The sequence below is a fragment of the Schistocerca cancellata genome, chromosome 7 (genome assembly GCF_023864275.1).
Source record: "Schistocerca cancellata isolate TAMUIC-IGC-003103 chromosome 7, iqSchCanc2.1, whole genome shotgun sequence".
NCBI classification, from domain to species: domain Eukaryota; kingdom Metazoa; phylum Arthropoda; class Insecta; order Orthoptera; family Acrididae; genus Schistocerca; species Schistocerca cancellata.
Window position 1 is genome coordinate 226,741,834 of NC_064632.1, and position 14,019 is coordinate 226,755,852.

The 14,019-nt window shown below is 45.3% G+C and overlaps 1 protein-coding gene across 2 annotated transcripts in view; it reads right to left on the reverse strand.

The window, feature by feature from the left end:
* LOC126091861 (N6-adenosine-methyltransferase catalytic subunit) overlaps positions 1 to 14,019 on the reverse strand; it is a 74,074-nt gene that overhangs the window by 3,428 nt on the left and 56,627 nt on the right. For both annotated transcript variants that reach the window (XM_049907135.1, XM_049907136.1), the window contains exon 11: positions 13,643 to 13,821. In XM_049907135.1, coding sequence (XP_049763092.1) covers positions 13,643 to 13,821 — 179 coding nt within the window. The remainder of the gene's footprint in view (positions 1 to 13,642; positions 13,822 to 14,019) is intronic.

Below are 14,019 nucleotides of genomic sequence, written 5' to 3' on the forward strand. Positions count from 1 at the left end.
AGTAAGGTCGTTCTTTCGCGTGTTGTGTCGTCGTTCCGGTTTCGCATCTTCTCCACGGCATGGAGGATTTGGTGAGAGTTTTGGTTGCGCAGCAGACGGAGCTCTTGGCCACCATGAAACAAGTGCTTCCGGCGTTGCTCTCCACGCCGTCTGCTCCGGCACAGTTCCCTCCTCCCTTTCCCCGTATGACGAGACGGCGGAGGATTGGGAAGCGTATGAGCATCGCCTTCGGCAGCATTTCCAGGCGTTTCATGTTGCCGATGCCGAGGTATGTCGTGCTCTCTTCTTGTCTTGGATATCTCCCTCGCTGTATCACGTTTTGCGCCAGCTCGCGCCGTTGCAGGAACCCTCGTCCTTGTCTTTTGATGCGTTGTGTTCATTGCTGTCTTCCTATTATCGCCACCGCACGCATGTTGTGGCGGCTAGGGTCGAGTTCTATCAATGCAAGAAACAGCCCCATCAGTCTTACCGGGCGTAGGCCGCTACCCTGCACGGTCTTAGTCGCAAGTGTCACTTTGTCACGGAGCAGTCGCGAGAGTCGTATGCCCACGTTATGGTCCGCGACGCCATTGTTCGTTCGGCCCCTGAAAGGGAGGTCCGGCAACGGGCCCTGCAGTTAGAAGACCCTTCCCTCGAGGAAGTCCTGTCCATTGCTCAATCGTATGAAGTCTCTCACGCAGCAGGTCAACAGCTGGAAGCGTGGTGCGACGTCGCGGAGGTTCAGGGCGGCGCGGCCGCGTCCACTGTGTCCGGGGTGGACGACGTGCGAGCGGTACAATCCGGCCGTTACGGCCGATCCCGCACGGCGCATAAACAGAACTCCGACCGCCGGCCCCTGTTGCCGTCCTGTGCGTCGTGCTATATACGTCATGATCAGTCGGAGTGCCCCCAGCGTTGGGCCATTTGTCGCAAATGTAATAAGAAAGGTCACGTTGCTAAAGTTTGCCACTCAGCCTCAACCGAATCGAAGGAAGCAGGCTCTGGGGACATGGACGTTGACATTCAGGAAGTTTCATCGGGCCAGGCTCCCGACGCATCGGCGCGCAAACTCTTTATCGAGGTGTCGGTTCGGTCGCGCCGATTACAACTGCAAGTCGATACGGGCGCGACAGTTTCGTTGTTGAATGCCCAAACTTATTCCGACCTTGGATCGCCCCCATTGGCGCCGGTTTACTGACGTCTTCGCGGTTATGGTAAACAGTTCATTCCCTTACTAGGTCAATTCACTACCGATGTGACTTACAAATCAGTCACTCGGCCTCTTACTTTTATTGTTGTCAGTGATGCGGGCTCCGCTAACCTTTTTGGCCTGGACGCCTTTCAAGCTTTTGGTTTTTCTATCACTGACACCATACAGTTGGTTTCAGAAGACGTTCCCTATCACTCATTGGAATCTTTGATCTGACTTTCCAGATATCTTTGAGGAGGGTCTAGGGCATGTTTCCGATTTTGAAGCTCACTTAACGTTGAAGGCGTCGGCTCGCCCGCGTTTTCTGCGCGCGCGGCAGATCCCCTTGGCTCTCCGCCCTCCGGTAAAGGAAGAGCTAGACCGGCTGACAGCCCTAGGGGTCGTTCTTCCCATTTCTTCCAGTGAGTGGGCTTCGCCCCTCGTTATTGTCAGGAAGCCCTCGGGAAAATTACGTCTTTGTGGCGATTTCAAGGCCACCGTTAATTCCCAATTGGTGGTGGACACCTATCCTTTGCCTCGGGCTGATGAATTGTTCTCCGCCGTGGCGGGAGGCCAATATTTTTCGAAAATCGATCTGTCGGAGGCTTATCATCAGATACCACTTGATGAGGACTCCAAAAGGCTGGCGGTCGTCAACACCCCTTTTGGCCTTTACCAATTCCAGGGGTTGGCTTTTGGAATATCCAGTGCCCCGGCGATATTCCAGCGTTATCTTGAGCATGTCACGTCGACGATCCCTCATTGTATTAATTACCTGGATGACAAAATTGTCACGGGCCGCAGCACGAAGGAACACTTGCACAACCTTCGCACCCTCTTTCTCAAATTTAGGTCTGTGGGCCTGCGTTGCAACCTGCATAAGTCAACTTTCTTCCAACCATCCATTGAGTATGTGTGCTACACCATCTCTCGGCACGGTATCCAGCCCCTAGGAAGTTTGGTCCAAGGTATCGTCAACCTTCCTTGGCCCTCTTCGCTGAAAGAGTTACAAGCTTTTTTAGGCAAGATCGCCTATTACCACCGGTTCATTCCCAGGGCTTCCACTATCGCCCACCCCCTGCACTGCCTTCTGCACAAGGGTGTTCCTTTTGATCGGTCGCCTGCATGCGAGCGAGCATTCACCTCGTTGAAGGGCCTCCTCACATCAGCCCCTTGTTTGGCTACTTTTGATCCCCATAAGCCGTTGGTCCTGGCTACCGATGCTTCACAGTATGGGGTGGGGGCGGTCCTGGCCCATCGCAACGCAGATGGTTCCGAGCAACCACTGGCGTTTGCGTCTAAAACGCTCAGTCCCGCGCAGGCCCATTACTCCCAGGTGGAAAAAGAAGCTTTGGCCATTGTCTACGCTGTTACCAAGTTTCGCCCTTTCTTGTATGGCACGAAGTTTCAGTTAATCACTGACCATAAGCCGTTAATATCGTTATTTGGCCCCGCCTCTCAGATCCCGGATAGGGCAGCCCACAGACTACAGCGCTGGGCCTTGTTCCTCTCTAAGTACCATTATGACATTCATTTTCGCCCTACGGGACAGCATGCCAACGCCAACGCTCTTTCCCGTCTTCCAGTGGGCCCGGATCCTACGTTCGATCGGGAGGAGGTTATGTGTTTTCAATTGGATGTGGCGTCCTGCCAAGCGGTTGATGGCTTTACGATCACTGGTTCTCGAGTCGCCAAGGAAACGGCGGCGGACCCGGTTCTACGGCAAATAGTGCGCCTCATTCAGCAGGGGTGGTCGTCCCGCCCTCCGGGCCGGGCCTCTGACCCTCTTCGTAATTATTTTCTTCTACGAGACCGCCTCTCCGTCCTGGAAGGAGTTCTCCTTCTGGCTACCGATGATGCTGCACCTCGCGTGGTTGTTCCTGCCAGTTTACGGAAGGAGGTACTCACGTTATTACATGAGGGGCACTGGGGTGTTTCCCGTACTAAAACCTTGGCTCACAGACATGTGTACTGGCCCGGTATTGACAGAGAAATTGAGCACTTCGTGGCAGCCTGTTCCCAGTGTGTGAGCCAACAAGCCTCTCCCAGGGCAGCGTTCTCTTCATGGCCACCGGCAACCCAGGCATGGGAACGTGTTCACATCGATTTTGCGGTCCCGTTTCTCAATGGCTTTTGGCTCATTGTCATTGATGCTTATTCCCGATTCCCATATGTGGTTCGCTGCTCCTCAACCACTTCCGAAGTTGCAATCCAGGCACTCGCCAAAATCTTTTCTGTGGAGGGCCTGCCAATTACCCTGGTCTCGGACAATGGACCGCAGTTTATTTTGCGGACCTTCCAGGATTTTTGTAGGCGCTTCGGTATTCGGCACATTTGCTCTCCCCCATTCCATCCACAATCGAATGGGGAAGCCGAGCGCATGGTGCGCACATTTAAGACGCAGATGAAAAAGTATGTGCACGAATTTCCTGCGGAGGAAGCATTGACGTTTTTCTTGACGGCGTACCGGACCACACCAATGGGAGAACGCAGCCCAGCAGAGCTCCTCCATGGGTGCCAACCTAGGACTCTGCTGCACCTCCTCCGGCCTGGTCCTCGCCGGTCTTCACAAAATGGCGTCCCTGGTTTTCCGCTGGGTATGTCGGTCTGGGCCCGTGGTTTTGGTCGCAATCCACGTTGGATACCGGCGGTGTCCTGCGCCGAAATGGCCGCCGGCTCTATACCTTGCAGGCGGGGGACCGGGTGATACGTCGTCACCAAAATCAGCTCCGTCCACGTTCAGGCACCCACCCTCCGACCTCTCGGACGCCAACATCCCCATTGCCGGCACCTGTGTTGGATTCACGGGGGACGTTACCTCCTTCCCCCGCTGTGACTCTGCCGCACTGCATTGGTTCTCCGCCTTGGCGGCCTCCGGTGGCTCCAGTACCGGTATCGCCATCGTTCGAGATGCCCCAGCGAGAGCCGACCACCCTAGCAGGCCCGGTTTCTCAGGAGGCTGGTTCCTCTCTGGTCGTCCCTTCCCCTTCGTCCTCGCCACTGGGTCTTGCCCCTTCCGAGGTGGAACAGGATCAGGAGTTCTACGACCTGTCGCCTGTTCTGTCCCGGGCTCCGGTTGTGGGACGACGGGGGCCTCTTCGTGTGGGTCACTTCCAGCCGTATTCGAAAGTTCCAGCACGAGTGTTGGCAGATCCCCTCGGCTCCGGCCATCCAATGGATGTGGAGGTCATCGCTCCTGCCCACCGCTCCGCCTTCTGCCGCAGTGGCTCACAGTGGCGTCACCCCCCGAAGGAGGAGGAGTGCAGTAGCCACCAAACAGATTGCGGGAGGCGCACAATGGCACGGCGCGTCACGGACGGTTGTGGCCGCAAGTAGAGTCCCGTCCACCAGAGGGCACGCGAGAATTCGGACGCGACCTCTGCCGGCTGAACAACAACAACAATAACAACTCGAGCAGCACGGGCCGGCCCAGTCAGTGATCATCGGGCCTGCCCAGGATACAGTCCCGATCCACAGAAAGTGCAGTGCGTGGACAGTGTTATTACAGATATGAGCCACTTAAAATGTAAATCTTACAGGAGGGCTTGGTTATAAATGCTTGGACTACGGACTAGGAATGCTTCCTGTATGACTGACTTCAGCCACACAGGTGGCTTCATGGACTTAGCCATTGTCAATTTGGGTTCCGACAGGGTCAAGCAGTAGAAGACACCATAAAGAAGCATTTGGCATGCTTCAGATATCTTTCAAAAATATGCAACTGTTTTATGGTATGAGAGTACATCAAATATAAATTGAATTTTTGTTCCTGAGCGTCTACTGTTGGTAGGACTGATCCTGCACTTGTATAGCTGAGTTGTTGTAAGCTGGTCCCTTACAGCTGCAGTGAGATGAGTGTGGCAGCTTTGTGAGCCTACTTCAACCAATAAAATAACACAATCTTTTAAACATGTCTATGGCAACACCTCAGTGTTGTCACAGCTCTGTAGATGGCTACTGTTTCCTCCTGCAGACATCAGGACTTCACAGCTGAAAGCTGGCAACAGTGCTGCAAGCTGTCAGTGATCTTTTTACACAGTCTCAACTACTGAATGCTTTAGGAGTGAGGAATGGGGAGAGCTGGTCATTTCATACTCCCACCCAATTCGTCACTGGCATTCACGATGTTAGAGCAACAGGTGCACCCCTCCACAGTGCTATGCATACATACAAAATTCAAGCGATGGAAACTTTCCCGAGATTGGCTGCAAAATATGGGGACCAAGCACTGTAAAGGACTCATGTGCCTGCCTAGAATAAAAAGTTCAAGGAAGGATGAGAACTAGTGGAAAAATCAGGAACACGATAACTGTCCTCTGACCAGGATTACAGACAAACATATCGGTGCAGTTCAAGATATTCTCCAAGATGACTAACTGTTGAGGGTATCTGAAACTGCAGAACAGGTAGGGATAAGTTAAGGATGTTGTCAAGTGATCATCACAAACAATCTAAAGCCCAGTAAAGAGAGAGAGAGAAAGAGAGAGAGAGAGAGAGTGTGTCAGGATGTCTTGCCTTTTGACTGCAGATCAGAAGTTGAACATTTGGAGGTGTCAGATGCTTACAGCAAGGTCTACAAAAAGCGATGCATTTTCAAGTCAGATCATCACTTGCGATGAAACTCTGGTCTGCCACTACAATCCCAAGCTGAAACAAGCCAGTATGTAATGGCACAGGAAAGAAAAGGCAGCATCAGTGATAACAAAGGCAAAGTTGGCAAAGTTCTTTCAACCATTGTTTTTGGCTACTGAGGCATTTTGCTTACTGATTTTTTGCATGAGTGATGCACAATCAATTTTGCTTACTACTGTGAGCTGTTGAACAAGGTGAGGGCTGCATACTGCCCTAAAAGATGAGACCAACCATTTAAAGAGGCTACCCTCTTTGAGACAATGCCCAGGCCCTATACTGCAGTTCTGACCATCTCAAAACTTTAAGCAATGCCCCGGACTGAATTTGATCATCTCCTTACAGCCCGGACCTACTGTCCTACAGTTTTTATTTGTTTGGGCCACTTACAGAAGTTCTAGGAGGAAAACAATTTGAAGACGACAAGGACATGGAGTGATTTGTGCGTAATTGGCTCTTCACATAGCCAGTTTTATTCTATAATCTGTGATAAAAAATTGTTTCTTCTCATTGGCAAAAACATATTTCTAAAGCAGGAAACTATGTAGAAAAAATTATATCTGCCTTTTATTTTCCAATAAATAATTTTAAAAAATACAATTCCATTTATATTTGTTTTACCCTCACAGAATCACAGGCACCTTCGATTATGTTAGGTGGCCTGTGTTGGTCATGCAACAGAGAGAGATATGACACCTGCATCATTCTATCATAGCTTTCATTACCACTGCAAGGGGGTGAGTGGTGGAGTGGCATGCAAGTGATTACACATATCACAAATAGATGCCCACATGGGCCCATCTGTGGAACTGTGCTCTGGGATCTCGTGATAGAATCCCTTCCTCAGTCTGACTGATTGGCATTGATGTATATGTGATCACTGTGTGCATTGGCCTTATGCTAATAGTGTTTTCTGAGAACTCAAAAGCTGCACTTGAGTAAAAATGCTGAAGTGTAGTGGAAAAGTGAGCAAATAATGTTAAGGAAACAAATTGATGATGGTAGCACACAAACTATCTGCATGGTGCTAAAAGTTAGATTATCAGTAACTCGAAACCCAACATTTAAATTAGGCAATGTCTCTGCAGCTGCTGAACAACATGACATGCAGAGACCTTAAGGTGCAGCAGTTGAGGAAAAAGTTTCTAACATAATGCACAAGATAACAAGTATAGGTACTACAAATTCAAGGCTCCCACTGTTCAACACAAAAGTATACCATGTTCACAATGATACTTCCAAATCCATAGTATGGGCACACTGATTCTGCTTCAAGAATCATTGAAAAGCTAAGTGCTAAGGACAGAAGAGTGCATCCTTGAGCTGTTTTAGGTATTTGGAACTATTCTAGTGGAGTTATTATAAGCTTGGGTGGTGTGGGTAAGGGAGAAGCTGGGGCAGGGAGGAGGGGAGATAGCAGGATAGGGTGAAGGAAGGTGTAGTGCTGCTAGTGGCATGTGGTGGGGCAGGGTAAGGTTGTTGAGTGCTGTCAGGAGGTTTTTTTGGGTGGGGAGTAAAGAGGAAGGGGGAACAGATGAGGACAAAAGTACAGAAGGGGAAAAAGACTAGTGGGTGCTCTGGTCCAATACAAGACTGTGTAATGCTAGAATGGAAGCAGGGAAGAGGACATGTAGTTGAAGGAGAAGGGACTAGTGAAGGTTGAGGCCACAGGAGTTATGGGAATGTAGGATATATTGCAGTGACAGTTACCATCTGTACACTTCAGAAAAGCTATGTTAGTAGGAAGGATGCAGATGGCGCACCTTACACAGATTATAAAAGTGCCATTTGTTAATGGGCTGTTCCTAAGAAACCCCGAAAAACCATGATTTTTGGGTACCAAAAGTACCAATTGTGGGAATAGCCACTTCCGTATCTTCTGTTCATGGCAAATAACTCAAATTTTTACCAAATGTTCTTAAGAAGAAGTTCTTGAGGAACTTCACAACTTTTTTCAATATTGTTATCCACTACTGAAATCCAGAGATTCAAAGATACTGTCCTTTATGCAAAAAACCACAAAAACTTGTGTTACCATTTTTTACTTTTGTTGTACCTGTCTGTAACTCAACATCTTCTTTACATAGTGGGTAGAAGTCTATCCTTTCATAAAACTGTCGTTATTCCATCTTGGACTTCGCACTATTTGTTTGATAGATACAACTACAATTTTAACTGCATACTGGCTAAGGAAAGGACACCTAAAAAATGCCCAGAAGAATAACTAGTGTCAGGATCAACAAATATAAATTAAAAAATTGGAGGATGAATACCTGGTAGAGTATCTGAGATTACATAATAATTGCTGACGAGTTTATTCTTTCTTCCTGAACATACGAGAAAGTCTGAAAATGCACCATGTTAGTCCTAGTCAGGGAATGGTACATTTTTTTTGGCAGAACACAGCTCTTCTCTCACCTCACTCATCTTGGGACATTTCAAGCTTGAGCAGAGCAACATCTTTGAATAGCGGAGATGAAGGAATTCCAGAACACATTGCCTTCCACTACACATTATTGAACACATTTAGACCTAACACGACATTTTCACCTCATTTATACACAGCTGTAAAAGGCTCTAAAAAGTGGTTTATATCAAACAACATAGTGAACAAAATCTCCACCAGACTACTAGTAGCATATAAAGAAAGGGTTTGCCCCAGACTACACTAAAGTCGCACGAATGCAAAATAGGGAGTAGGATCCAGCAGTGAGCAATGTGAGTGAAGAGGGAGCATCAGTGTAGAGAAAGTGACATGCATGTGGAGCTTGTTGCCCCGTCATTAGGTGGCCACAAACACTGCTTAAACTCATGCCTACGATTGTACCTAATTGTTAAGAAAAAAAGTACTGTTCTCCCATCTGGTGCAGCTTAAACACCAAGCTTTAGACAACTACCAATATTAAATTAGTGTTATTATATCTGTTACAATAGCTGAAAGATATCTTTGCTGTAAAATACAACTGCAATTTTGCTACATCACATAATGTTCCTTAGCCAGAACTAACAATGGACCTGTAACAGGGGCAAGGGCTCTAAATCTGCAGATCCTGAACCCCCACTGCATGGCCCCACTGGAATGAAAATAGTTACAAGTTGTCAAGCAACCAGCCATGTGATGTAGACTCAATGTATATTCAAAGTTCACCACCCCCCAGTAGTTGCGATGAGGTTCTAGGTCATGTCTCTTCCTGTTTTCTATTTATTTCTTTTCCCTTACTATCTTTTTGTTAAACATCTTCAATTTTCCAAATAGTTTATGTTTTTCAGATTATGTAGTAACAGGCTGCATAAACCATTAGAAGAGCTGTTATTTTGCACATTATTATTGCAATGTCTGACCACATTTTATATACAAATTGTGGTCCTATGCCATAATTGTATATGAAGTTATTATTGTAATTAAGATAGTTCATGGTATTTTATTAACAGACTGTCTTCAAACACTGGACCGCAAAGCTTTTTCACAAAGTAAATTAAAGAAACACTCTCTGGAAAGACAATGGACAAAGTGCACTGATCTCAAAGGTAAATGTTTAACACAAGTGTAAACTGAAGTACCGGGTCTTTCACTGCAAAGACCAATAAATTCCCCCCTTGCCTTGAGCATAAAACAGGATCACAGAATTCTCTGGTTTTTATATCTGCTTCAACTACTTTGCCAGTGAGCCATCTGATGTCTCCAATGGCAGACATTCAACTGCAGTTTCTACCACTTGCATATTTATCAGATTTTAACCAAGACTACCATTCTGCAAAATACATCATCACCGTCAGCACTCACATAATAAACAACAAATGAGCTATCAGTTCAACCACGACAGTGCACCGTACCAATAAGTTCCAAAAATCCGCACTTGAAAATTTGATTTTTCAGATGGTCACAGGAATAAATGGTCAAATGTTTTGGACAGTCCTTGCCCTAGTGACCATTTGTACACCTATCAAAAGAATGGGCATACTATAGCTATCCTACAGGACAGGGTCACAATTTAAACACTACAAACTTACTCCAGCCCAGGCAAACTGAGCCAATTGGTTGGTTCTTTAGCATTACATGTGGTCTAGTGTGAACCTTAGACAGCTTATGAAAGCACCATTTGTTCATGGGCAGTTCTTGAGAAAACCTCAAGAAACAATGATTTTTTGGTAACAAAATTAGAAATTGTGTGGATGGTGACATCTATATTTTCTATTCATGTCAAATCACCAAACGTTTTGCTACATGTTCTTAAGAAGATGGTTTCAAAGAACTTTGAAACTTTTTTCGATACTGTTATTCATTAGGAAGATCCAGAGGTTCAGAGGAAACAGTGAAAACCAGTTTTAGCCCCTTTTGCACTGTGGGCCACATTTATCTGCATAAATAACCATGGACAACGGCTCAAATTTAACTGTGCATTCTTTAGACATTTATTTAGAAATGCCATTTTCTTGTTTCCAAAAATCTCTATCAGTTATCAAGACACACCTGAAAAACAGTGATTTCTGGGTATCAAAAAGTACCAATTGTGTCAATGGCCACTTCTATCATTTTTATTCATGGCAAACGGTCAAAATTTTTACCATGAATTTTTAAGATGATGTTTTTGGCAAACCTTGAAATTTTTTTTTTTTTTTTTGGTATCATTAAACACTACAGAAATCCAGAGATTCAAAGATATCATACTTATGCACATAAAATACACAGATAATATTCAGTCCGAGGACTAAATGTAGTTTTGACTGTTAGTGAATGCAAGGGTTTCATGGTCACCAAAATTTAGTAGCACTGTCTCTAAACTTTACACCTCTGCAAGCTGTCTTGACCTGGAAATTATTCAATGGTGCCACCTGCCGGTACCTTTAAAAAAAAAAAACTACTACTACTTTGTTGTACAAAATTTTTGTGTTTGAAAATCAAAACTGAATTGTCTGGTTAATGTTGGTGTATGCTAAAAATGTTGTGCATTGTTATGTAAAGCCGAGTAAAGTGAACTTGCGTTGGATGGCACCCAATTTTGTATTAACCTTTTATTACACATACTTTGTTGTTATGTTGTCATATGCGTCAAATTATGTAATTGGTTATAATAGAAGGAAACATTCCATGAAGGAAAAATATACCTAAAAACAAAGATGATGTGACTTACCAAATGAAAGTGCTGGCAGGTCGACAGACACACAAACGAACACAAACATACACACAAAATTCAAGCTTTCGCAACAAACTGTTGCCTCATCAGGAAAGAGGGAAGGAGAGGGAAAGACGAAAGGATGTGGGTTTTAAGGGAGAGGGTAAGGAGTCATTCCAGTCCCGGGAGCGGAAAGACTTACCTTATGGGGAAAAAAGGACGGGTATACACTCGCACACACACACATATCCATCCACACATATACAGACACAAGCAGACAATATGCGAGTGTATACCCGTCCTTTTTTCCCCATAAGGTAAGTCTTTCCGCTCCCGGGACTGGAATGACTCCTTACCCTCTCCCTTAAAACCCACATCCTTTTGTCTTTCCCTCTCCTTCCCTCTTTCCTGATGAGGCAACAGTTTGTTGCGAAAGCTTGAATTTTGTGTGTATGTTTGTGTTCGTTTGTGTGTCTGTCGACCTGCCAGCACTTTCATTTGGTAAGTCACATCATCTTTGTTTTTAGGTATAAATTATGTAATTGATATGAATATAATAGAGGGAAACATTCCATGTGGGAAAAATATATCTAAAAATAAAGATGTTGTTACTTACCAAACGAAAGCGTTGGTATGTTGATAGGAGACAATAAAAAACACACACACAAATTTCAAGCTTTTGCAACCCAAGGTTGCTTCATCAGGAAAGAGGGAAGGAGAGGGAAAGACGAAAGGATGTGGGTTTTAAGGAAGAGGGTAAGGAGTCATTCCAATCCCGGGAGCGGAAAGACTTACCTTAGGGGGAAAAAGGGACAGGTATACACTCGCGCGCACACACACACACACACACACATCCATCTGCACATATAAAGACACAAGCAGACAATGAATGTCTGCTTGTGTCTGTATATGTGCGGATGGATGTGTGTGTGTGTGTGTGTGTGTGTGTGTGTGTGTGTGTGTGTGTGTGTGTGTGCGCGCGCGCAAGTGTATACCTGTCCCTTTTTCCCCCTAAGGTAAGTCTTTCCGCTCCCAGGATTGGAATGACTCCTTACCCTCTCCCTTAAAACCCACATCCTTTCGTCTTTCCCTCTCCTTCCCTCTTTCCTGACGAAGCTACCTTGGGTTGTGAAAGCTTGAAATTTGTGTGTGTGTTTGTGTGTTTTTTATTGTCTCCTATCAACACACCAACGATTTAATTTGGTAAGTAACAGCATCTTTTTTTTAGATATAAGTGATGTAATTGTGTTGAAGTACATAAATAACCAGTCAGGACTTTACTGACCAGCAGAATTTGTTTATATAAGTAGCACACAATGCTCTAACATGGAAAAGAAGGGAACCAACTGAAAAATGCACTGTTGGAGCACAAGAAACAGGCGAATATGCTCCCCTTTAACAGACTATGACAGAAACGTGGAGAACCAGCTGCCTTAATCCTCATTCTGCTTTCCTCACCAAACATTTTGGCACGTGAACATATCCACACTTTTTTTGTGCTCAAAGACAGTAACACAGAGACAGTGACAGTGGAAGACGAGACTGTGCTCGTGGGTGAGAAAGAGAGAGGACACAGTGGCACTGAGAGAGACAAAATGGCTGTGAAAGAGAAAGAGAGACAAATGAAGACAATAGCGGTGATAGCCAAGGATAGATAAGATAGTGATGGCCAACGCGACAGTGGCACTAAAAGACAAGAAAGATGGATGGATGGAATAGTAGCGGTGGGAACAAAAGACAGAGGAGACAGTACAAATGAAACAGAGAGATGAGCTGAGACCACAGGGATGTCGACAGATGAAGACAACTAGAATGGGAGCCAAAGAGAGAGGAACTAGTGATGGTCAGTGAGAGACAGTGTCAGTAAAAGAGAAAGATGGATGGATGAAGATAGCAGCAGTAAGAGGACAAAAAGGATAGGAGACAGTAGAAATGAAAAAGAGAGATGAATAGAGACCATAAATATGTTTGGGGAATGTTGACCCCCCACCCCCTTGACCAGTGAAATTTAACCCCAAAAAATTTGCTTGTTCTCCACCATATCCTTTATCCACGTGTTAGTTTCCTGGTCTAGGGGTCAAAACCCCAAGAAAAACATACCCATGGACATGTTTGGAGAGGAGACAATGGTGGTTGAAGAAAAAGACAGCAGACTGTAAGCAAGAAAGAAAGAGACAATGGCAATGGTACAGAGAAAAAGAACGGGACAACGACGATGGCAATGGGACAGAGAGACAGCAAAAGTGGCAGAAAAGGGGACAGTTGCAAGGAAGAATGAGTGAAAGGGATGACGACGGGACAGTGGTAGAGACAGAAATGAGAAAGTGCCAATAGGAGAAAAAGGAGACAGTGGGAAAGACACATATATAGACAGTGGCAGTGAGAGAGAGTTTCTGAGTATGAAGGCTTCACTACAAAGCGAGACTAGATAAAAGGATTTTAATATTCTGTATTGAAAGAGGATGAATATGTTTGCATGCAAATATTTTTGGTGAGGAAAGCAAACTGAGGACTGAGGCAGGTGGTCTCCCACTTTTTGTCAAGATGTCATACTGTGATTGGAACATTAGAACTGAAATAACAAAGGACATCTTCATCTTTGCACCTTTTTTTCCTGTTTATGCTGTTGTGCAAATTATTTCTATTATTGCAACGTTCATTACTTAATGTTTTCATCTCATAGCATTATTTCCACATCCACTGGATTGCTACATTTAAAGCAAGTACTTACCAGTTAGGCTGGACGTTATGAGGGCGTCCAAAGAGCTCAATCTTCCTGGTGCCTGGCGATAAACGTTCAATGATACCATATATTTCGTCAGGTTTGTGACTCGTAGCTCGTACCTCTGCCACAATAACATCACAGTCAAGTCCTCTATTAAGGTTGTCTGGACTACCTTTCATCCCAACCTGTAGTATACAGATAATACTACATAACAATACAAATGTACATTCAATGCTCATGAAAACTCTGCAAGAAATGTAAAGATGTGGCTATAATGTATTGTACTGCCAATTCGATAAATTAGTATGTTTACCTATACACTTCACAGACAACATTAGTGATTTCCTGCCTTATCCCATCTGCTTATGAAAGATGGGAACTTA